This window comes from Pipra filicauda, unplaced genomic scaffold (genome assembly GCF_003945595.2).
Source record: "Pipra filicauda isolate LSUMZ 115617 unplaced genomic scaffold, ASM394559v2 scaffold260_size1094732_pilon, whole genome shotgun sequence".
NCBI classification, from domain to species: Eukaryota; Metazoa; Chordata; class Aves; order Passeriformes; family Pipridae; genus Pipra; species Pipra filicauda.
The window spans coordinates 332,175-356,254 of record NW_024104377.1 but is presented as its reverse complement, the minus strand read 5'-3'; the positions used below and the strand labels follow the sequence as shown (position 1 = coordinate 356,254).

Below are 24,080 nucleotides of genomic sequence, written 5' to 3'. Positions count from 1 at the left end.
CTCTCCATCCAAATGAAAAATTAGAGAGAAGTAAGGGATACCCCTCCCCCCAAAAAAATAATGGAAAAGTACAGTGGTTCTGGATTTGGTTTCTTTCACACAGACAGATACAAAAGTTATTGCAAGAGCGGTAAGGACATTTAGACACAGTACAGATTTACTGCCACACAGTACTAGGATGACATTTTTCTGTGTATTGCTCCATTCTATTTCCTTTGATTTCATCAGGGAAAAATGCTGTGTTTTAAACAGCTTCCTTATAAAACTTAATCTAACCCAAGTTCACAATACACTGGTCCAAAATCAATTTCAAAGTTTTGCTAATTTTGTCCAACTTTGTCCTGGATAATTTAAGCTGGAAGCAAGAAATGAAATTTAATAACCAGAGATATTTTTTTGTGATTTGTAGTTGAAAGGAGAATTTTGCACTTTCCAGGGCTCTGTGGGTCTACTCTTATAATATAATGGTGTATGCCCTCACCATCCCAGGACAGGAACCCCTGGCTGACAATCTCATTCCTCTCAGTGAGAGCTCCCCTTAGACCTAACTAGAATAGGTGCTTAAAATCCATGTGAAACCATTATAAATCCCTTTCCAAGCAAAAGATATTAAATGTTGCCCATCATCATGCTGTCCAAATTATTATTAATTATTTCTATGTAAATACATAAATGTTATTAATAACAATGACAGCTACTTTTTCATTTCAGTAAGCTTTCACTAGTGACTTTCTGTGTGTTTATGCTTTTTGTATATTGCTCTCATGGATATATATGCAGATATACTGCTATGACAGAGTAGTTGAAGGTTTGATCATACAACTATATAGCCACTAACTTAAATTTCTGAAGTAATTGGTTAATAAAGGTTTCTCACTCTTAGTTCTCAAAGTTTGGGCCCACTGATCCATATATAATTATTTTTATTAATTATTTTGCCAAATGTGTGAAAGTGAAAAGCACTCCCCTTGTCACAAGCACAACATAAAATTTGAAAGCACAAAACCCGTGCCTACCAAACCCAAGGCAGCTGCTTGCGGGATTAGTGGCCACAGACATCCTACAGACTCTTCTCTTGCTGCACCTTCACTTTACTGCTTGCCACCACAAGCACCCTCACAATATTTTATTTCTCACTGAAATGGCATTTCCATAGTACTTGAAAGGTCTGGGAAGCTCTCAACTATCCGAAAAGACAGTTAGAACTGTCACAGTCCTGAATACTTCACAATCTAGTGTTCAAGGAAATCTTGTAGAAACACAAACATGTTGGATTAAAATATTTCCCTACTTGTTTCTTTATAAACCAGGAGAATAAATTCTCTATTATCTAACAGAATTGCACAGATAGAACTGAAGGAGGAATCCAGCCTATGTTGTCTTGTACCTTTTTCTTATGGTTGTTTCACTAGCCCAGTTAAAACTTTGTTTGATGGCTGATGTGTATCTCTGGTTGATTTAGCATAATTTTTGGGTTTCAATAATATGGAGATGCCTAATCCCAAGAGCCATTAAGCACATAAATATTTTTAGCTCTAGGTTTGATATATGTCTTTTGGCTGATTAGTTTTCAAAATATGTATTTGTACTTGTGCCAAATAGTCTGCCATTTCCATACAAGCCTCCAGTTTGTGCACCAACACTTTATAAGTCTCCAAATAAAATCTTCCATGTTTATTTTTCTTAGAGAGAAAATCCCATTTAACAAGTGTGGGCCTCCTTTCTTTATATGCATTTTTCTATTGAGATGGTATCTGTATTCTTTGTAAGTCACTTTGGTGTTTGAGGTATTTTATCATGCGAAGAGAGGAAATAAAAATAATACTAAAAATATATTGCATTTCTACTATGGGTTTTATCTACACATAGCTTAAAGTACATAACCATCATTTTTTTGTCTGATGGTACTGGAGAAAGACTAGTGTTATGAGGCTAGGAAGGGGAGAAAAGAGTTTCCTGGAGTTGCAGCCAATATTTTGTCAGCATCTGATCTGAAGGACACCCACTTCCTTTCTGATAGTGTTTGGTGCCTTCCACTACGTGTGCTTCTTTGAGAGTTTAATTCCTTGAAATAAACTGCGAACAATGTCCTTAAAGTGTGTCAGCAGATATTTTATAACATATATAGAGATTTTTTTTTCTCTCATTTTTATATATGCATTTTGGCTGATCCATTTTCAAAATATCTATTTGCAGTTGTGCCAAATGTAAATTTCTATTTATAAGAAGGTTACTCACCTTCTGGTGCGGGAAGGAGAATATAAAGCCAAAGTAGGAAGGGAAAAGAATGGTACTGGCAGCAGCATCCCTGGTGATCCAGAAGCCACGCATCAGCCTGGCATTCAGTCAGCGCTCCACAGAGTTGGGATATGAGATCCATCATGGCCTTGATCCTAGTTTTTCAGGCCCTATGCCTTTCCTGAATACCCCAGTAATCACAGAGCACTGGTTATTCCATTCATCCCAGTCCTCACTGGCAGCACCATAGTATATAGTCTTGATGCCATGGGCAGTGATGCCTCCAGAGGTAGCTCAGAGCCTTCTCCTTCATTTCTAACATATGTACATGGCTGCATGGAGGCTTCCAGAGGGCCTCCATGCTGCCATGGAAGCAACCATGATTTTATCCTAGGCAACCTGGCTTTAAAATATTTAATCCAGGATATCTTAACAGCATAGCAAGAGCAGGCTTAGAGGCTCTTTATGTTCAAATATTTATGCTTCCTGGGTGAGTCTGGCAAGAAGTGCTGCCAAGTGTACTGTTATCAGTGTCCTATACTGGCTAATTTAAAATTAACTTGGGCACTGCCTACATGAGTCGCAGCAACATATTTGACCGAAACCATCATGTCCCTCCAGGCAGGATACCGTGTTCAGGGAGAAGGTGAAGGTGAGATGAATAATTTTTAAAACCTGAGCTACTTCACCAGCTGGAGAGACTGACAGTGTAATTTAGGCAACTGTATAGCAGCACTAGAGAGAGCACCCTCACAAAAGAGGGATGTGAAAGAGGAGCCCAACAAACATTTTGTAGAGTACCTACGCTTGGGATGCTGCTGGCAGCTGTGACAAAGGTGAATGGAGGCTGGTGTTTCACACGTGTTCACAAGGTGCTCAGAGAGCTGTGGCCCATAGAGTAAAATTAGGGACATCCCTCCCATGATTTCATAGGCAGGACAATAGTTTTCAGGAATTGGCATTTATCAGAAACACTTCTTTGAAAAAAAAAAACAAACACTGAAGAAGTGGGAAAGGAAACTAAAGTGATGTGTGAACTTTCTCAGTTTGTCTACAGAGTTTTCTCTGGGTGTTACTCCAGAATTGGACCCCAATATTTTTGCTCGAGTATTTATTTTTGAATTAAAACTACCATATTAGTGTACAAAGATCAAGGTAAATCATGAAAAGATATCAAGCATCTCGGTGTGTATTTATTTACGGGATTGTTCCAGATGAACACAGACAATTATAAAAATAATTCACTCATTTCCCAGTGCCTTTCTAGTAATGTACACAGCCATATCAGGGAGAATCTAGCTAAAACGCTTAATCTGGCTTCAAAAGAGAACAAGTTTGGTTCCCTGCTACAGAAATGATCCGGCACATAGGAAATCACAGCTTCTGCTCCTTGATGATTTAAACCTAGAGAGCCCACTTGGTTTCTGAATCTCTCCTCTGAGACTCCCTGCTCTACCAAACTATGTTTTGTGTTTGAGTAGTGCTCTCCACTCATCTGGCTGCATAACCAACAAATAGTTTCACTTAGACAAGACTGTTTCAGAAGCAGGATGAGTATTAAGAAATTTGCTGTTAAAAGGAAACAAGAAAAAAACGCAAACAAGAAGTTTTCTGGGCAGTCACTCAGTGCCGTACAGGATTATCTCAGGTTTCCAATTTCCTAGGAACGTAGTAACTTCCCCGTGGGTTGTTTTGTGGGCGGTGTTTTTGAATATATGCTAATTCAGCTTTCCTGACAGGGAGAGGAGCCGTGTCTCAGTTACACAGCTCTCCTGACAGCCGACAGTGGCGAGCGGCTGCTGCAGAGTCAGGCTGGTGGTCCTGACAGGTTCGCTCGCCCTTCCGTCGGGGCCCGTCAGCACAGCCCTGTCGCTTCTGTCACCAGCAGCCGGGCCGACATGTGCCTATGACCATGGAGATGAAGGACTCGGGCAGCGTAGTCCTCACAGCCTACCATCCCCACAGCCCGGCCAGGATACCGGCCATGGAGCAGAGCTTTCTACAGGATATCCCTCCCAGCCATTCACCCGCCAGCAGGTAAAGCCTGAGGGACGGGGACCGGTGCCGTGTCCTGATGTTGTGCCAGTGTTGGACGTGAGGTTTGCTGCCTGTATGACAGCCTGAGAGCATTTGCCGACCACTCGGCCACTTCACGAGCGCTTCGCTGGCGCACATTTCTCGCCTCCGCCGGGGAAGTGATTCAGGCCAGGGCTGCGGGTCAGGGTTGGGAGGGGGGAAACGCGAGTGCTTATTTTAAATCTTGTGAGTCAACAGATCACACCAGTTTCCTGCCCAGGATACTCTCAACAAGACAATCCCCAGGAAAAAAAGTCACGTGAATCAGGCTTCTGCTCAGGTCGTTTAGCACTGTGTTACTGAAAGTGAGATGGCTGGACTGGCTGAGCTTGGCGCTCAGAAAGTTGATTCTGGCTTTGATTTAGAGGATTATTTAATTCCTTCTCCATTCACCAACCAGGTCAGGACCAGTCTCTGCTTTTTTTCTTTTTTTTTTTTTTTTTTTTTTTTTTTTTTGGTGAAATTGCAGTTGCTGCTTTGCACACCCACATGCACACAGTGGGAGACTGCATAATTAAAAACTGAGTCTAAATTAAGAAAATTCTTTTGTGTTGCAGGAAACGAAGTATTGTCTTAATTAATGCAGTCATGTATATGTTTACCTCCCTGCCCTGTAAGAATGCCTGTATTTGTGCAGTTCAAAAACTAGCAATCTGGGCAATATTATTGTTTTAGAAAATCTGATCTTTCTCTCCATGCATGTCTGAGTTTTGCAATTTTCTCCAAAGTGGTATAAAAGTTCATACTGTAAAAAGTTGAAGAAAGTAGGAAATGCTACTTTGTGGCTTGACTGAAAAAATAAGAACTAAAGCCTGAGGAAATAGCAGATGGCATTATACCCAGGAATTAAGTCTGTGTCTTCTCTTAATATAAATGATGAAATTTACTTCATATTGTTTATTTATAGCCCAATAGCTGTTTTGTTTTCAATGTCATTATTTAGATTAGCTACATTTTCCTGTTCTTTGTGTGTTTCCCTGGCTGTCTCATAAAGATAACTCCTTTGTTCTGTTAAACTTGTTTGAGAGCAGTACCAAAATACGCAATTTCGTATTAAGAAAAGAAACAGAGTCTGAGTTTTTAGATGCAATAAGAATGGCATTTGCTACTCAAAACTGAGAGCAGTGGTTTGGCATTGGGTTACTGGGGAGCATGCAATTTCTTGCGCTAGAAAGAGCACTAAACTCAATCTCTCTTTAAGTTTGTGAGCAACAGAAATGTGGTGATTTGCTGTTTTTCTTGCAGGTGTGCTAATTGTTTTAAAATGTTCCTGCAGCTTAAGGTCAGGGTGTATGAGGGTTTAAATCACATCCATAAATCACATATGTATCACCTACAAAAAGCAGAAGTGCAAATTACAGTTCCTGAAAGAAAAAACAAAAGAGGATCCTGGCATTTTGATGGGGAACGTGTTTTGGAAGCTCCTGCCATGAGGAAAAGCCCTATGTCTATATATCATCTATATATCCATAAGATTTTGGTGCTGTCTCCCCTTTCTTGTCCTCAACTCCCTGCAGCTGTCTAATAGCAACAGCCCAATTCTGCCATATGGGCAGTCAATGGCCGTGTGAGTTTCCAAAGCCTGTTGAAGCGACGGATTTTATTAACACAGCATGCAGTCCTCTGGAATGCAGAACCCATGAAGGCAAATGCACTGAGTGTTTTAGCAAATGGTAAAATAGGCTCTGGCTTAATCCCTACTTCATCTTCTAAGAACTCTTTCCTGGACTGCATTTTCTGTATAGTTTCCTCTGCCGCCATCCTAATGCAAGAAGTTTTATTATAGATTCTCTATGGTGTTCCTTGATCCCAGGGGCAGCTACCAGCACTATGGCATGCTAACTCCTTAGCTCTCCAGGAAAATTATTCAAAAAATCATGAAAAGAACAGAGGTGTCACCTGTTTTTTGTTTGATAACAAAAGCAGTTGGGACCCATAGCCTGACTTTCCTCTGAAGTCAGCTAGGTTAAGTTAGATGTACTCTAATGAAGTCCATACTTGAGATATATATCTGTGAGAACAGAATGAGTCTTGGATATTAGCCTTTGATTTGATAAACTGCTGACAAGTTCTCTCTCAACTTAGGAATCAAGATACTTCATTTTCCTTCCTCTCCTCCTAGCATTTCTCTTACTTTAGAGTAATGCACCATTTATATCAGAAGAACAGCTCCACTCACCAGAGCCAGGCTTGGATGTGTCCTCCAGCTGTTTTCTCTTGCAAAAACTTTCACTTTGGGAACCTACTAAGTAGGGGTTTATCACAGAAAGGGGAACCTAATGCAGCCTTATTCGGCATTTAACTGCACTGCTTCCCACCATTGAAAAAGAGACTGATAAAAAAGAAGGAAAGACTTAAGTAACCATCATGAGCTGCAAAACAAATGAGTAATCTTAAACACTCTTTGCAACCCAGCACAAAGCTAAGAAGCACATGGACACCAAAGCTTACACCAGCAGATGCATCAGACCACTTGTATTCACATCCCTCTGTAACTCTTGAAGGGCCAACCAGGCAGGCTGTGTGCATGTCTAAAACACACTGGCAGCATCAGGATCAGCATGAAGTATAGCAGATGCAAGTATTTTCATTCATAAGCCCAGTGGGTATATACCCCATTATAAATTAGGGGGTATTAGCTGCTGGGCTGTAAGGGGAACGGGAAAAAATTTGCTTTAGTTAGTTTGAATGGAAGGTGCATCGGTGCGCAAGGAAGGATAGAGAATTCATAGAAGTAATGAAAGGGAAACCTGGGTGAAAGTTTGACTGCATAGTGATGCCATCACCAATCTGCAAAGGAGAAATCTAGCTTCCAAATGTAATGTTGGATAACATCAATAAAAAGGTTATGAAGAGGGACCACAAATTCCAGCCATTCTCCAGAACAAGAGTTCATCCAGGGGACTAAAGATAGCAGTACTTAAACATCTTTGCCTCAGCAATCCATATTGTTCAATTATATCTTTCTCCTTTTTTTGCATCTTGCAGACTTACTTAACCAGTTCTATACATGGGGTGAGCCCTGAAAACTGCACTGTTGAATTTCCTAGAGGTCCAGGAGAATTCTCCAGCAAAACTTCCCTTTAATTCTGCTAGTGTAACTAGCAAATTCATTTTCCATTTTTCTCATGTAATATTAAGGTCCCTTTCCTTTGCTTGCCATCTGCTTAGCATGATTGTAGTTGTTGATAGCATTTATTTTGGCCATTTTTTTTTTTTTTAATTTATTGCTTGTAAGAACAAGGTGTTGGGGAGATCTCTGGTTTTTTTGCTTGGCAGTCAGGCTAACTCTATAGCATATGAGTATAGTGGGAAAGATTGCTGTTCTTGTGGGACGCTCATTATTCTTTTTTAATTCCACTTATTAGAACACAGATGTTGCAAGTACCAGTACCAAAGACACTGGAATATCACACTACCACTTTCAATACAGATACTATCTCCATGCAAAGGTGAAAGTGCTGATTTATGTTATATAATGGTGAACTTTCCCATCCTCATTTCAGAGAATGAAGGACTTTGTAGTTGTGCACAAATACTGCTCCTGGATTATATAGAGGAAAAGCGGGGCCATGGCCATATGTCTTCCTCACATCCCCTTTTTATCCTGTTAGGAGAAGCTAGGAGGAGTTATTCCTGTGCTCAGAGGAAACAGGCATGACCTCTATGCCAAATGGCCAGCGAGCTCTCTAAGGTAATTATGCAATTAGGGGAAGACAAAGCATTCCTAAGTGAGTCATGCTTAAGCTTTCCTTGACTCCAGTATAAGACTTACTGAGTTCCTCAGCCAGTTTGCTACTAGCATATCTACCAGCAAAGAACTCATCCTGCACTGCAAATCACAGATACTTTAGCTGCAATGAGTGGCTGTTGCTAATGGGTGCATGAAATAAGAATCAGAGGAAAGAAAATGCACATTCATGAGCTTAGTTCCTGCTGAATGGGATTAGAGCAGCTTTTAAAGTGCACATCAACCTTTTTATACATGGAACAGCCTCTGTAATCAATACTCATGCAAAGAGCAGCATATATACTACCAAACCCAGGAGCCTGCTACGTAGGTAAAGGGCAAAGTGGATTTCAGCACCATTGTTCAACGCAGCCAAGACCCCTTATTAGCTTCTTCCCTAGTCAACTGCAAGTCTGGTACTTCCAGTTTTTTCAGAGAAATGCCTTTCCAATCTCTTTACATTCAGCATGTCTCCCTCCTCCTACTGTCAGAGGGGTGACTTTCAGGCAGACAACACTATACTGTAGAGTCAAAAAAGAATAATTTCTGTATTGATTGAAAGATACTGTGTTGATTGAGTTACCTGCTGGCAGCTTCCAGGATCTCTGCTCTCCAGATCTCTAAGACTTGCAGATTTGGGGCCAATATTAAAGTCATTACACTTTACATTTTAGAAGAATAGCACCAGATTGTTTTGTAATATTCATTCCCCCTTACAAGCACCAAGATACTACAAAAATATGTGAGGCTGAGGTAAAGTGTCCTGAAATTATGACTGAGTCCCTGGAAGGAATGTAACTGGAGGAGGAGCCTTTATGCACCAAAATTTGTTTTGTGACAAGAGGATCTGTGTGAGTTCGGGTTTTATCCCGACAGAAGCAGATTTTATCATGCTGAAGTGAGGTCTGTATGCCCTGAGGCTGGGTGATCTGGGTTGGATTTCTGTCAGCCCTGATTGAGCGGCTCCTCTGCTCAGTTATATACAAATGATGTCAAGAATGTCTTCTTAGTGATGCAGGATAAACAACCTTGACTATTTTGCATATTTATCTCACTCTACCATAAACTTCCCCAGAAGACAAAAATAAAAATCTGGCTCCTTTTTCATAGTAAATCTTGGCATAACTGGGATCTCTTGCAGTAATTTGGTCTCAAAATCTATGAAATTAAAGTTTTAAAATGTACTAAAACTGGTCAAAGAAAATCCCACAGATCAGTAGTCTTGGAAAAGACTGCATTGTCACCAACTGGGCCAAAAATAAATTTTGTGGAAAAAAAGCTTTTTACAACGTATAAAAGCTTTCTAAAATATGATTTTTAAAGTATATTTTTATAGATGCTAAGAATGATAATTCTTAATGAAATATTTACCAAGAGGATGCATATAAATAAGTCAGACAATAGTAGACATGCTTTTCCTGTAGGTTTTAGAAATACTTACAGCACGTCCTCTGGGAGCCACACTGAGGAATGTAGTATTTATAGCCAGCTCCTCATATTATGGTTGAAACTAGAGTTGGCTTCTCTGGTTTCTTTTTAGTTTGGTGCTCCTGCTGCTCTCCTGGTACCTCCATATGTAGAGCTAATGAAAAACATCTGGCCCTGTCTCTTTGATCATTTTGTTTGGCTGAGCATTTAGCCAGCTGCCCCATTCATTTTTAACTAAGTCACTTATCTCTGATTACACGAGGGTTGGAGTTGCCTGCAAGAAAGGGTAGGACCTGAGAGCCCTGCGTGCCCTGCAGAGACACATTCAGATTGCATCTGGCAGTCTGACAGCACTGGCATAACAAACTATCAGGAATCAAGAACCTTAGTGTTATTTTTGCATGGGATATCAGAATAATTCAGTGCAAAAGTGCAGAAAATGTGCAGTGGTGGCAACTGGAAGACCCAGCTATGGAGTAATAGTAAAAGTCTAGAACAGTATCTGAAAAGCATCTGGTTAGTACTGTACAAATATAGAATCGGATCCTGAAATAGTGCAGAGTATCCACAGCAAACAATCAAGCTAACATCCTGGATTTCGGCTAGCCACAGTACAGCAGCCACTTGGCCTGCTGCAGTGCTTTGCTCTAGCTGACCGGGCAGAGTAAGCCCAGCTGGTAACACATCCTCCTTAAGGGCAGGACCATGCTCTGTGTGGCTATCAGGTGCCACCATGGTGGGTGCATTAAAACAGCACAGGAGGGAAACCCAGGGAGTAGTGCCCAGGTTCACATCCCAAGGTGGTGACTGAAGCCAGGCATCCTACCCAGCATTTTGGTCCCTTTTCCTGGTTGCTGCTTTCTGTCTTGGTTGAAACTGCCTCATTCCATCTTGGTTTTCCAAGTCCTGTTGTATGTGCCAGGGACTCAGAAGAGGGAGACACAAAAAGGATGTGAGGGGTTGGGGTTGGAAAGAGGGGAGTAAAGGAGAAGAGAAGAAGGACCACATTCACAGGTATGTGACCTGATTCTCCTTGAGTGCAAATAAAAGGAGCTGGAGTCAGAAAAGAATTTACAGTTGGGCCTCAATCCCATCAGACACATGGGTTTTGGAATGGCATTTAATTGGTGATTTTGAAGTCAAAACATGAAATGTTTTAAAAAACAGTTTGTTTGAAAAAGTGCCCTATTACCCTGAAGGACTATTTCAGCAGAACTCAGCAGAAGTGCTTGAGCTGGCATCCCTTGTAATTAATGCAAGGAAAAGACTGATGATCTGTGAGGGCTCCCTCATCTCTGCAATTCATTTTTTCCCCTGCCTGCATCTTAACTTTCTAGACACTGTCATAGTCTTCGAAGAGAGTGGAACAAACACAGGAGCAAGGAGCCTATTATCAGCTTGTTCATTTAAAGACAGTTATGTTTTCTTATTTAGGATGCTATGTGTAATACTCACTATTCTAAATCTGTGGGATTTTCAGATTTGTAAAATCATCTAGTTTAGGATGGACGTATGTTGGACATTGAGGCAGAAGAAGGCTCAACAAAATAGAGACGGAAATCTGTTACTAAGTATTGCTGTTATTTAATTTCCATCTGAGGACTATACAAGCCTTTTATAGCATCTCGTTGTGCAGAAGGTGCTCTGAGTAAATAATAAGCAAAATAATGACCATAAGTCTTTTTGTGGAGGGTAGAAGAGCCCTACCAGAGAGAGACATAGGGTAGTATATGTGGAAAACCTGTATCAGATGTAGAAATCCAGCTGGGTTTACATCATTTACCGGGTGAAAGACAAGTAAAGCGAGAGACAAGTCAGGGAACTGTGTTTTAAACACCTGTGGGCGAAACATCAGGACATCAGACATTGGATCACTCTCAGAGTTTGCTACCAAAGGTGGAAGAAGCTATAGAGCTGTAAGTCCTCATATTTTACCACAGTTAATCAAAAAAATACTAGCTTCCCAATAGTCAGATTTGGGCAGGGAATAATAAATTTATAAAGGCCTCATGGAGTAGGATGTTCCTAGCTAACTACAACCCTGCAGGCGTCATAGAGTCTGCAGTTACTCAGGCTCTGGGGTAGTCAATGCAAACTCTAGGTATGGCACCAGAGAGCATCTTCACCATCTCTTTCTCTGGCTAATAAAAGCTCAGAACAAACATCATTCAAGGTTATTTCCCAGCCCGGTGATGATCATACCTATTGGTCAAGAAGGAATTTAAAAGTGACAATGACAAATCCTTTTTAAGGTTAACATTAATAGAAGAGCAAGAACTGGATAGTTGTATCAATCTAATATGAAGTGCTCTGTCTTTTTTTCTATTCTAGTCTAATAAAAGGGCAATAATAAATCTTGCAGCGAAACATCGAGTGGGTTATGAGCCTTGTTTATACACATGAACTGAATTAATGGACACTGAGGTGAGGTAATGAAGGTTTTACCTCTGAATTCAGTGGAAATGGAATCACATCAGAACTCAGATCTTTTTTGTCAATAACTTTGCTTACAGGGCGTGATCTGATTATGCTAACTCTTCTCTCAGCTCAGACTGACTTCCTCTTTAATAGTATTCTTGCAGAATAGGACACCAGTATGAAGTCTTAGATAATTAAAACATAAAGGTGACTAGACCTGCCTTCCTTTTGTAGTACTTCTCTCCGTTCCTCAAATATTTTGAAAACTTGAGTTTTAAATATTTGTCTGGATTTATCAGAGATGATTATAAAATCTTTAATGTAGTTACAGGTGAAACATGGAGCAGGGGAGCCTAGGGCATTCTCTGAAGATGTTTTTTTCAGGCTTGGATGTCCTTGACCATTTCTAGGCCAGATGGTGCCCGTATCGTGCATGTGCAAGGAAATGAAAGGAAACAGTGAGTTTATCCTGATGAACAGAGACAAGGGAAGCCTTTGTACTCAAGCTGAAACAGGATTTCATATTAGAAGAGCTCACTTTTGGAGAGAGGGTTGGCAGAAGGAAGCTGGGACAGCTAGCCAAGCACAGGAGAGGGGTCTTTGGAATAAGTGGGAATCTTTTGTTGTCTGCTGAAACAATTGTGTCCACTTTGTATAAGGTCCTTCTTACATCTTTCACTCAGAGGACGCATTTCGCCATAAGCTCCAGTGATCTGCTGCAGTCCTTTGATGCTGTCTTGCTTGCTTGCTTTTTTCCCTTCTTCTTTCTTTCAGTTAGCAAAAGCTACTAAACCACAAGAATGTAAGGATAACATTACTGGGACTGTGAAGTTTCTGAAGATACTCATTTATTCTAATTTGTGTGTGTGTGTACAATACATGCAGGTCCATAGATGGAGGATGAAACTTAAGGTTACCCACGTGTCATTGACAATTCACAGGGTATATTGCAAACATTAGAATTACTTATCCCACAAGTCAAATATTAACTGGAAGTTTCTTCAAGTATATTTGTTCAAACCATCTCTTGCTTGTGACAAAAAGTAGCAATTAGAAATAAATAAACAAGGGAACCTACTACACCACTTTTTGAAAAACCTTCTTCATTGTATAAGACCTCCATGTTCTGTATTTAGGAAGCACACCACAGATTTTTGGGAGGTACATTGTTTCTGCATCTATGTTGTGTGGCCAAAATGCATTTCATCATTAGTGGACTCCAGCTCTTAACAGCTTTTTTTAACTACTGAATTTGTTTTATGAGATTTTGCTAAGTGAGGCCTGAAGTTAACTGCACCGTACTCAGCAATGCAGTAAGACTGTGCAAACCAAACCAGCTTGCTTCAGTCTACAGTGAACACAAGTAAATCTGTAATTAATTACAGTACATGCCATGCAACAATGAGTCACTAGTTTCACGTAATCGCTCATTTGTACGTGGAGTTACTGTCACAGGATGTCCTTGGAGGCTCATTTTCTCTTTCCACATTCAAACATGGGGTATGATATCCGTGTGGATAATGAGATTGTCAATAATTAACACCATTAGTGCTATCAAGAATTGTAAAAGATATAGTAAGTTATAATTTTCAGAGTTAACCTTCTTCTACTTACATGGAGACTTAATGAAGCAGTAAAGATGTGTATTGCTTTTTTATTTCACAGTCTTTTTTTTCATTGCTCTCAAACACAGGACACTGGAATTTATTTGCTGTTGGTATTTAAGGCCCAACTGTGATGTCTGTATTCTGATACCTATTGAAAATCTGCATTACAGGCAAAAAGGAACCAAATAAAGCAATGAGGAAAAAAATAAAACCAAAAAAGGTTCAGTCTGACATCATATGGTTTTAACAGCAAGAGAGTTAATTTGTGGCTTTAGTGAATTTCACAATTACAACATAATGATTGCACACAGAAATTCAGAATATACTTTTATAGGGTGGCTGCAAGAAAATCTGACCTCCCTCTGCCTGTGTCCAGGAGCTGTACAGCTGCATTAGCACAGAATTTTGCCCAAGCCACCAAGCAGTCACAGTGATGCACTACCACAACTATAGGGCTTCTGGCCCCGGGGAGCCTGAGTCCAGCCCACTGACATGGCTGGAGGTGAAAACTTGAAGGCTGGAATTCAAAGTGTTTGGACTAATGCTTCAGGACTGATAAGGAAAAAAAAAAAAGGGTGTGTGTTTTTCTGAGCAGGCCACTCTGCTGATTAATAGGTTAGGCTGGGTATTTTCAGGTCTAGAGGTGTAAACAGGTATAAAGTTACACTGCACTTTTCTCAAATACTTTGCAGCCTGGAGGGGAAGCTTCACCCAAGTTACCTGAACCATAATAAAATATCTTGTTCGTTTGTGTAAATCAGATTCCTACCAGAGCAAAGCCCATGAAAAAGGTGTGGTGCTTATGATATTCACTTAGAAAAGCTTACTGACAACATTATGAAAGTATTCATCATCTGAATGCCTGCAGACTACAGTAGAATAATTAAGGGTACAGCAGGGATCCAGATCTAGTTCTGATGAATAAATTCAAAGAACATTTTAAATTTTTTATTAGGTTAGATTTTTTTCCCTCTAGCTTAGCTAATCTATCTGAAGAGTAGAGTTTTGATTTTCCAGGAGAAGCGAGCTTAAAATATCTTCTGTTTCTTAAACAATAGTTAGGCCAGTTAGCATCTGAATGTCCATTAGAATCTCTTTTCTAATTAAATTTCATCAGCTGGATTAGAAATATGATTATGTTCAGAGGCTGAATTGAGCCACACTCAAACACTGTAAATAAGTTTTATAACCTTTATTCTTGAGCTTTCAGTTCAGCCTTTGGTTTCTGAATCATGTCATGGCATTGATCCAGAGCTTCAGTTACACTGAAAAAAACATTGACCACTGCAAAAGTGGGTGGAAAAACATCATTCAGCAGTCAGCTGGGTATATCTGCTGAAAGTATGTCTGTAATTTTGTGAAGGAGATGGTGTTACTAAGAACAGATTGGTTTCTGAGACTGCCTTGAACCCAGCCAGCTGTAGTTAAACCCTCAAAGGCTGACAAAGTGCATTCCTAATTATATCAGTGGAGTGGACAGCTAGATAAAGTTACCTCCTTTGAGTCTATTGGTGACGAGTTTCCATCTCTGACATAGATTTTGTATTTATCCAAACCAAAGGGGATCTCAGGCTGTGGAACAACAGGAGTGACCCAAACACTGACATGGTACATGTCTGTGGGGCTACCCTAAAGCCCACAGACAGGCCCATCCCATGAATTCACTGGATATAGCAGTAGTGATAACATTTAATAGGCAAACTTTGAAGACTTTGAATAAATTTAAACTTAGTACAGCATTCATCTTTGAAATTAAGTACAGAAATTTGCACCAGGTACCAGAAACAGACAATAAAATAATAGAAAATAAAGTGGGAAGAGTGTTTCTGATATCTTTAGACAAAACACACATTTATGGTTTTGGCCATCTTCACGGGATCTTAAAACATTGACTGACATCAGTATACTTAAACAATTGGTATAGCTGACGATAATAAGCTCAGTATTTATTTTTCTATACTTTTCTATGATCTATATTTAGTTAAAAACTTAATACCACTTTTCTGTCATTTCTAACTACCTATAAAATGAGTAATGCCCTATAATGTGGTTGTAGCAGACCAAATTTATCATCCTCTGAAGATCACTTGAACACAATGAGTAGGTCTCAGGGATAAACAATGAACAACACATACTATGTACAGTGAGGGCAGTGACATATTCTTACAGAAGGGGAGGAAACCTCTTAATCTTTAATATCAATTTTACATTTGATGAAAAGAGTTTGCTCATTTTGCAAAACTGCTGCATTTTATGTATCGGAGACATAACGAAAAATCCTGTTTGCTTAAGCTAACATTTCTGCCACCGTTGCCCTTTCTCACACTTAAACCATGCTACCTAAAGCCAGAGGGACAATACAGTGCTCTGTACATGACACCTGGAAAATCCTGTTTAGAGTTACGTGGTGTGATGGGCCGATCAGATAAGTCACATCTATGGAGAGGATATGTTTGGTTTAACGGTTGAACTGTGGAGGCTAGAGAGTTGAATCTTTGGAGTAATTGACATCTCACCACAATTAAGGTCAGATTAAAACTCCTCCTGGTGACAGTAGGCTTTGGGCTCTGGAGGTCCTGTGTCAGTACTCTGCAACCAACTGTACCTTTGATACATGTTGCAGCGCTTCTTTTTGGTCATTTATCCTATTCACTCCATTGTCTTGTTTAGAAACTCTTAAATTCCACGTGGATATGAATCAGTTATTGAATTTCTCTGTAATTACACTTCTATTGAATCCACTTTGTGAATTTACTGGACCTTGATAAAAAACAATAAACTTAGCCAAAAGCTACTGAACTACACAGGAAAGATAATTGAGTGGGGCAATTCTGTAACAGTCACTCATGACGGAAAAATTTAGCAAGTTCAATGAGATATTTTTCCCTTTAGATTCATCACAGTCACTTTTTTGGATTGCCCTCAGAGAAATATACTTACGAATGGAAATATTATCACAAGTTAGCACTGGACCCCAAAATCCAAACAAAACAATGAAGCAACACAGACTTTCCTTCCTATTCTGATTGCATCACTGGAACCACTGCAAAATAAAGGGATTTTGTTTGAAAAAACTTCCTTCTGTGTTTTTTACGGTGCTATGTGTCTGCATTCCTGGTCATTTGTATGCTTGATTAGCTGAAATCAAATACAATGAAGCAGATCTCCACACAGCTATAAAAACTCCAAATGAGCAATACTAACAGCAAAAAAATATTCTGCCTTGCAATCTTCATAAGAATTGCTGTGCAGAAAGCAGAAGAGCTGACTCAAAATCATGTATGTGCTTTTCCTTCATCTTATTCTGTAATTATTTATCTGCTCTGAAGTTTGCTCTTTAGCAGACTTCAAATAGCCTTGTGAACAGGTAACAAAGGATGTACTCTTTGTGTCTCTGCCTCATGCACTGGAATCCTCTGGCCGGCAGCTGGAAAGAAACAGATAGATTTTAAGGAATTCTGTAAGTATCAAGCTGTGGGATTTTTTTTTCCTCTACTGGTGACATTCTTTGTGCTTTTGGTATTAGTTTTGACTTTTGATGAGTTGGTCTTCTGTGGTTTTGGAATGAGTCCTGTGAATTTTAAGAATGGGGAAGGTATTTTGGTCTTTGTAGTTAATGTTGCACCTTCTAGAGATGAATCATTGAATTGAGTCTGATTATAGACATCAATTCAAATGAATATAAATATATATAGATATAATTTTAGGTACCTGAGATAAGAAGATTGGTGGAGACTTATATCATCCTATCTATCCTATCCTATTTTCAGAATGTGTAGCTTATGTAAAGATAAAATTAACTAGTACAGCACAAATCAGAACCCTAACCAATAAAACTTCCAATCATCAAAGGAACCTAAAGGAATTCAGAAGAAAACTCAAAATTTAAGGATAAAGTGGCAATTAGTTAAGGAAATTAGAAGTACATAAGTAAAAAAGAAACTGTACCTAAGATCTACTTTAACGACAGTCATGCTTTCATGTAAATGCCTTTGCTGCGCAGATGAGGAGTTTTTTTGCATTTGCCTTGTCGTTGACAAAAACTTAGCTAGTCATTCTTTGAAAATGAGAAATGTTTGACAGCATTGCAAGAGATCTTGCTGAGTAGATACACTTTTCCATTACTAAGTAGTAAAGTGACAGACAGACTGAAACCATGATGAAAGTAGATGAAAGATCATACAAAATTCTTTAGCTGAAGCTTATTCTTGAATTCAGAGTTTTGTTTTGATGTGGTGCTTTATTTAAATTACTGATTTAATCATGCACTTGTTGAAATCAAAGCTGTTGAAAAGTTCTCTGATTGGATTATGTGGAAAAGAAAGTTGGTGACTAGAATATTGAATAGGGATTGTTGAAATTGCTACTCAGAACTAAACAAGTAATTGAAACAGACTGATGTCACTAGGCGTTTCCCCGAAGGCAGAAAATACATGTTTATACCAGATATGATAGAAGTTTTTTGAAAGGTCAGGTCTGTACATTTCTGTGATGCAACCCTTGAAATGCCTTACTACATGATTTACTACACTGTATTTGAGTTTTGACTGCTATCCTATACAATATGTAAATAGGAAAGTCCTGGTTCCTCGGGTATTTACGATAAGAGCGTAGGTTCTTGGTTAGCTGTGACCTCATGCTACAATCCAGTGTTTGCCTCACAGAAATGAAATTAGTTTATTTTGCATGAAAAAAGCAATCAGATAATATCTTGAGTAGAAAGTCTTGACTTATACACTGGTACTGTTTGTACCATAGAAAGTTTTATGGTTTACTGTATTTGTAAGTATTTCGAACACTTTTTGATGTACAGGCTGGTTTAACCCTAATGACGAGACAAATGAGAGCAGCTCTATGGCTTCTCTGAGTTGCTGTAGTTGTCTAATTTTCATTGGACGCAAACTTAAGCATAAACTTATTCTTAATAGTGCTTTCCCTGTGTTTCCTCCAGTGTTTGCTGGGCCTGATTCACACATTATTATTAATATTCTGTTTCAAATAGAAATGTTCTGTATACAAAATTTTTTACAAAAATTTGTCATAGACACCTGGGGGAATTAATTGCATTGTCCAGTTGCTCGTGAAGAACAAACTCAGGCAACTTCTAAGCTTGACTGCCGGATGTGCCAGAGGGTGCTCTGAGGCACTCCTGATCCCAGCTCACATCATTGCCTCAAAGTGTTACATTGAAGCCAAAAAACTTTCCCTGACAGTTTTCACAGCTGTAGTTCTGTGGTCAGTGTATGGACAGAAAGTGAAGGGAAACCAAACAAAGTACCTGCCCATAGACTCCTGTACTGCCTGAAGCTGTGAAAACTGCACCTATGTGAGCGTTTTCTGGAGGAGACTTTAGAGGACTGGGCAGTTCACAAATGCAAAATGGCTTAGTTTCAGTTTTGTTCCTTGTTTGATCAAAAGTTATTGTCGAATTCCAACCAGGCTCACAGGTGCTTTTCTGGTAGTCATCTATCTCCAAACTACTTTCTTTCTCTCCTAGACTATGAGGACTCAGAATCACAAACAAGTTGCAATGAAAAAATAAGCCGATACTTGCACTATGAGCTTTTATAACTGTTCGGGAAGCTGCTCTTAGCATGTGGCAAAAAAAAAATAACTAGGCTTTTACTTCTTTCATAGCAGAATTACTCTGAACTATGCCGCATTTGCCATGGACTAAACTTTAACATGACAGTTAACATAACTTGGTTGTCAACCAGGAACTTTTCCAGCAGTAGCAATAATATTATTTTTCTTAATTCTTAAAATTATATTCATCCGAAACTCCTTTCCCTGGACCAACAGAACTCCATAACTACACCTAAGAAAGAAATTTTCTTGGGTGATACATAGATATAAAATAAAGGGGCATTAGTCCTTCCACCACCAACTTCTGACATAGGAAAATCCATGTTTCCTAAAAGTTCCAGTCCATGGTAGTCATCTGTCAGCTTCTTAAATAACAACACAGCATCAAGCATCCTCACTAAAATTATAATGAAGTGAAGTTTCATTTACATTGACCAATTCATTGAGATTATCATTTATCAGTGCAGGACCCACAGCACAAATAACTTTGAGAAGGAAAGCTCTTTGAGAACATGTGTTAAGTTCATTTAAAATTTCTCTCTGAGACCAGGGGAAGATTAATGCTGTCATGGAAGCAAAGGCCTGGCGCCTCTGTCAGCTCCTTTTTCAGTTGCCTGAATGTTAAAATGATCACAGAAATTTCCTCTTAAGTCTCACTGCACAACCCACATGCGTGCGCAGCTCCAACAAAATGATGGCTGCAGCCTGCACGGAAGTACCCCTAACCTGCCTGGCAGCCAGCTGGCTTGCCCTAATCCAGGCTCTGAGGCTTGGACTTGAGCCCAGACTGCTCTGTCTTGAGAGTCAGCAGTGCCAGCAGTGCAGAGGTTGAGGCGCGTGTCCCACCTCGGCTTTGTGTAGGAAAGTGTCTCCAACTAGAATAGCTTCCAGTCAACCAGCGCTCAGTTTCAAAAACATCCATGTAAAAGCTGGCATCTGCACAAATCACGGGTCTGAGGAAGTTCTGGAGATAGTTGTAATAGTGCTGGAAATGAAAAAGTGGAAAGCCAGGAGCTTGTTTAAAAAAAAACAAAGCAGTAAATAGAGTTTGATTTTCTTCCCATTGCCTTCTGGCAGGTGACCTCAGTGGATGCATGAGTGCTGAGCACTACTCCAGTTCAGTTTGAACCCAGTTTATAAACAGGCAGAGAGCTGTCTTCCATTGTTACCGCTCAGACATCCCACTTGCCACAATCCCCAAAAAAATCCCAAGGCATTGCAGTAACCTCTGACGCAGGCACGTTTGGAGAGCTCATTAGAGGACAGTCAGCATTTTCCTTCTTTCAGCAGCTCCAAACTCCTGATGGTTCTTGTCCAAGCACTGCTGATTTAAGTTAAAATCAGGCAACAGCTTTTCCAGCTCTTGTTTTAACTCTGTACTTGTGAAAAGGTGATATGGCGCACTTTCAGTACGTTGCCCTCCTCTCCTGGTACACATGGATTGTTTTATAGAAAAGGCAAAGCAAGCAAGAGGGAAAAAGGACAGAGATGAAAATGCAAACCAAATAGCTTATTAATATGGCAAAGCTAGCATAATGCCATCTGTTTTATATCTGGTCCCTATTTGGAGCTTGATCCTGCTGGGTACTTAGTGCTTAGACTATTTCCTAGGGCACTCTCCAGAGCACACTTAATATTTAAGTGCTTTACTGGATTGTGGCCAACGTGCCGAGCACCTCAAAGGAACCAGATCTTGCTTAATTTTCAGGTTTGTAGAAAAAACTCTTTCCAGCTCTGAGCCCTGGCACTTCTGAGGTTTTTCCTTCTCCACTCCAACCCCCATATTTTTTATTCTGAATAGTCAGTGCCAAGCAGGATTAGGCCACTGGTTCCCCACTGTGGAAACTCCAGTAGAGACCACTGGCCTCTGAGGAAACTCCAGGGGACAATATTTTTGCTTGAGCTGAGGTCCTGCTTAGAGTTATTCAAAACTCCTTTTGCTCAACCTGTGAAAAAGAAAAACTTCAGCTATAGGGCAGAAGGGAGGGTGTGTAATAAATTCTCAGGCAGAGTCAGCATATGTTCCAAAGGGGCAATAAGCTGTTAAATCAAATCAAAGAAATCCCTAGTAAACCAGGATTCATGATGTGTCTGACAGCATACACTACATGAAATATTTCAAGTCGATAGCTCTAAATGTGGCTGTCAACATGATATGCAACCTCCGTGCACTCAACTTCCATCTCTTTCCAATAACAGTGAATCTCTGTGAAGAGCTGCTGTAAATTACAATTCCTAAGCAAATTTTCAAAATTCATAGCCAGATCTGTAACCAGTCTGAAGACTGTAGTCAGAAAGGGATGGTGAAGCAAGCAGTGTCATGGCAAATCTGCTCAAGGTTTTAGTTTCAGGGTCAGGCTGCGTAATTCCCCTATCAGCTGATCATTAATGCTTTAAAAATCCTCAAGGTGTACAGACATACTGTGTTATGGTCTCCCCTGTGCTCCATGTGCATTTGTGCATCCATGGGGAGTGGGGTGGGGGTGGGGGTGTGTGCACGTGCTCAGGGTGTGTTTGTCACCTGCAATGCATCAGCTGTGGAGCCAAAGTGCAGGCACCCAGCATTTTAGCCCTGTGGAAAACAATGCTCTCCAGGAATACCATTCCTGTTCACCTACACCCTGCTGATTTTCCATTTCCCCCACAACAAATTTTTACCAGCACTGCAAACCTCCAACTGTCTTCAAATAGCTGCTATATTCTCTAAACAGCCAGCCAGGAAGAAAAACAAAGATAAAGGAAATATTAACCTCTTTTCCTCGGTTATGAAATTGGCCTGGGGCCTGAAAAAGACAAAGTATAGTCCTGGATCATTGATTAGATTATGGCCTTGTATATCCCCACATATGTTCATACCCTCTGAGTCTAGAAATCATTCTTCACTGGAGCAGAGTACTATGCCTCATAGGCCCCAAGACAGCAGCTTTAAAATTGCCATGTAATTGAATATGGGAAAGACTCTGGCTTTTTGTTGTTATTGCAATGCTTTTCCTATATCCCTAACTTTCTGAGTTTATGTAGTGAGAAAGAAGCGATCCCATCTCTGAAAATGTAGCTATCTTAGGGGTATAAAATGACATTTTCTGCCTAAACTGCAATCAGGACATGGATAGGGAGCACAGTACTCTGCATGGGCACAGGTGGACTGCAGAGTCTTGATGGTAAACAGTAATTTTCAATGTAGCTGGTACAAAGCACAGCAACCAGGAAACTTCTGCTTCTGACTCACACCTCAGTGCATAATAATAATAATAATCACAATAATAATAGAAAAATAATAACAACAAACATTTTCACAACACACAGAAACAAATGCAGTAAGCACAGGTGGCCTAAACAGCAGACTGAAATTTCATGAGCACTATATGAAATTTAGTATGCTAAATTGTATGCTGTATGCTGGAATTGGTCCAGAATACTAGACACAGCACCACAACCCTACCAAGAAATGGTCCCAGGGAACTTCTTAGCAGGTCTTTTGTACTCAAACCCCCAACTAGATGTTGGTGGGGCAGAGGAGTAAGAGGCATCTTCATCAGGTAGCTCTTGTATGTGTCCTGTGTGGGTGACATCGTCAGATTTCACTGCCTTCCCTTTAGAACCTGTTGGCCATAACCCATCACTAAGAATAACTCATGTCCTTTAACACATAAGTTGCCCTCTCAGCTCCTAACGGGGTCATGTGAAACACTTGTCCATCAGACCATCTGAAGAGCACTGCCTGCGGTTGAAACAGCTGGCAAACGGGGCTGTTAGTGTAGTTTTGGCTGTGTTGCCAGGAAAGCCTTTTTGAAACACCATCTTTTATCAAATATCTTGAATTTTCCCTTCCTTTGATCCAGAACTTTCTGGTAGTCATAATCAGCAATTTTCTTCTGTCTTGCCAATGCCAAAAAGGCTCTGCCAGTGAAACCACTGGTGTGGGGTCAGTACCAGCTGCTACACAAACAACAAGGAGCTAAAGAGCTTTGATGCAGGAGACAGTGTTGCAAAAGGAAATGACTGCCAGGTCTTGCAGGACTACATGAAATCTTCGACATTGTCACATGGCTGGTGTCCTCCTCGCGCCTCCCAGCTGGGTTTGATCAAGTGTGAGAACTGGGAAAGAAAAGCTGTATGGAAACAGCAGGTGACAGCTGGCCCTGAAGAAGTGCTCCTCTGTATCTCTCTGCTCATGAAAACAATGAGTCTGGGTATATCTTGCTCGGACAGTGCTGTTGCAGACAGAGATTTCTAAATCTTGAGAAAAGCCTTGATCTTGAAAGCAAGCAGGAACCTCATTCAGGCTTCTGAAGGCATCTGCATTTGACAAGGAGTAGGTACATTTTCCAAACGGATGCAAGTGCCTTGGCAGGCCTGTGTCTCCACTACCTTCAGCCATTCAGACCTGCACAAGAAAGGCAAAACACCACAAGTGATGGTCTTGGTTCCTTAGGTGGCATGGACAAGATTTTGGCTGCTCTGGGCAGGCCAAGTGCTGAGCATGGTGGGCTCTAGGTCTCTGAGTTGAAGTCAGGCAAGGGAGATCTGTGGCCTCCACTACTATCACTCTCTTAATGCCCAGTGGCATGGTAAATAGCATTGCATTTACTTTTAGGGGGAGGCTGCTACTTTTTTTTTTTAAACCTCATGTTAATATTTTCAAATTTCTTATATTTTTATTTTTCTAGAAATATCTGTGATGATTCACAGTGGAGTGGATAATATGGATTCCTTCTTTTAAACTTGCTAATAGAAGTTTGTTTTCTCCTATCCTCTATTTCACTGCATTGTACAAGACAAACATCCCAAATTCTGCTTGACTGCCACGCCCAGTTCTGCTTTCATGTCAAATAGTTAACAAAATTTTAGACTAACCTAATATTTATGTTATCCATGATAATTAGATATGTCTTTGACTTATGTTTCTGTTTAAAGGACTGAATTTTGGAGATGGGTCATTTGTAAGGCATTGAGCATATTCAGAGTCATTACATAAAGAAAGTAAAAATTTCTTT

General features: G+C 40.1%; 1 protein-coding gene across 1 annotated transcript in view; it reads left to right on the top strand.

The window, feature by feature from the left end:
• The first annotated feature begins 4,069 nt into the window (after positions 1 to 4,069).
• The window catches only part of ARHGAP28 (Rho GTPase activating protein 28), a 76,280-nt gene continuing 56,269 nt past the window's right edge, over positions 4,070 to 24,080 (top strand). The window contains exon 1 of the mRNA XM_027748511.2: positions 4,070 to 4,275. Within this exon, the coding sequence (XP_027604312.1) occupies positions 4,145 to 4,275 (131 nt within the window). The 5' untranslated portion in view covers positions 4,070 to 4,144. The remainder of the gene's footprint in view (positions 4,276 to 24,080) is intronic.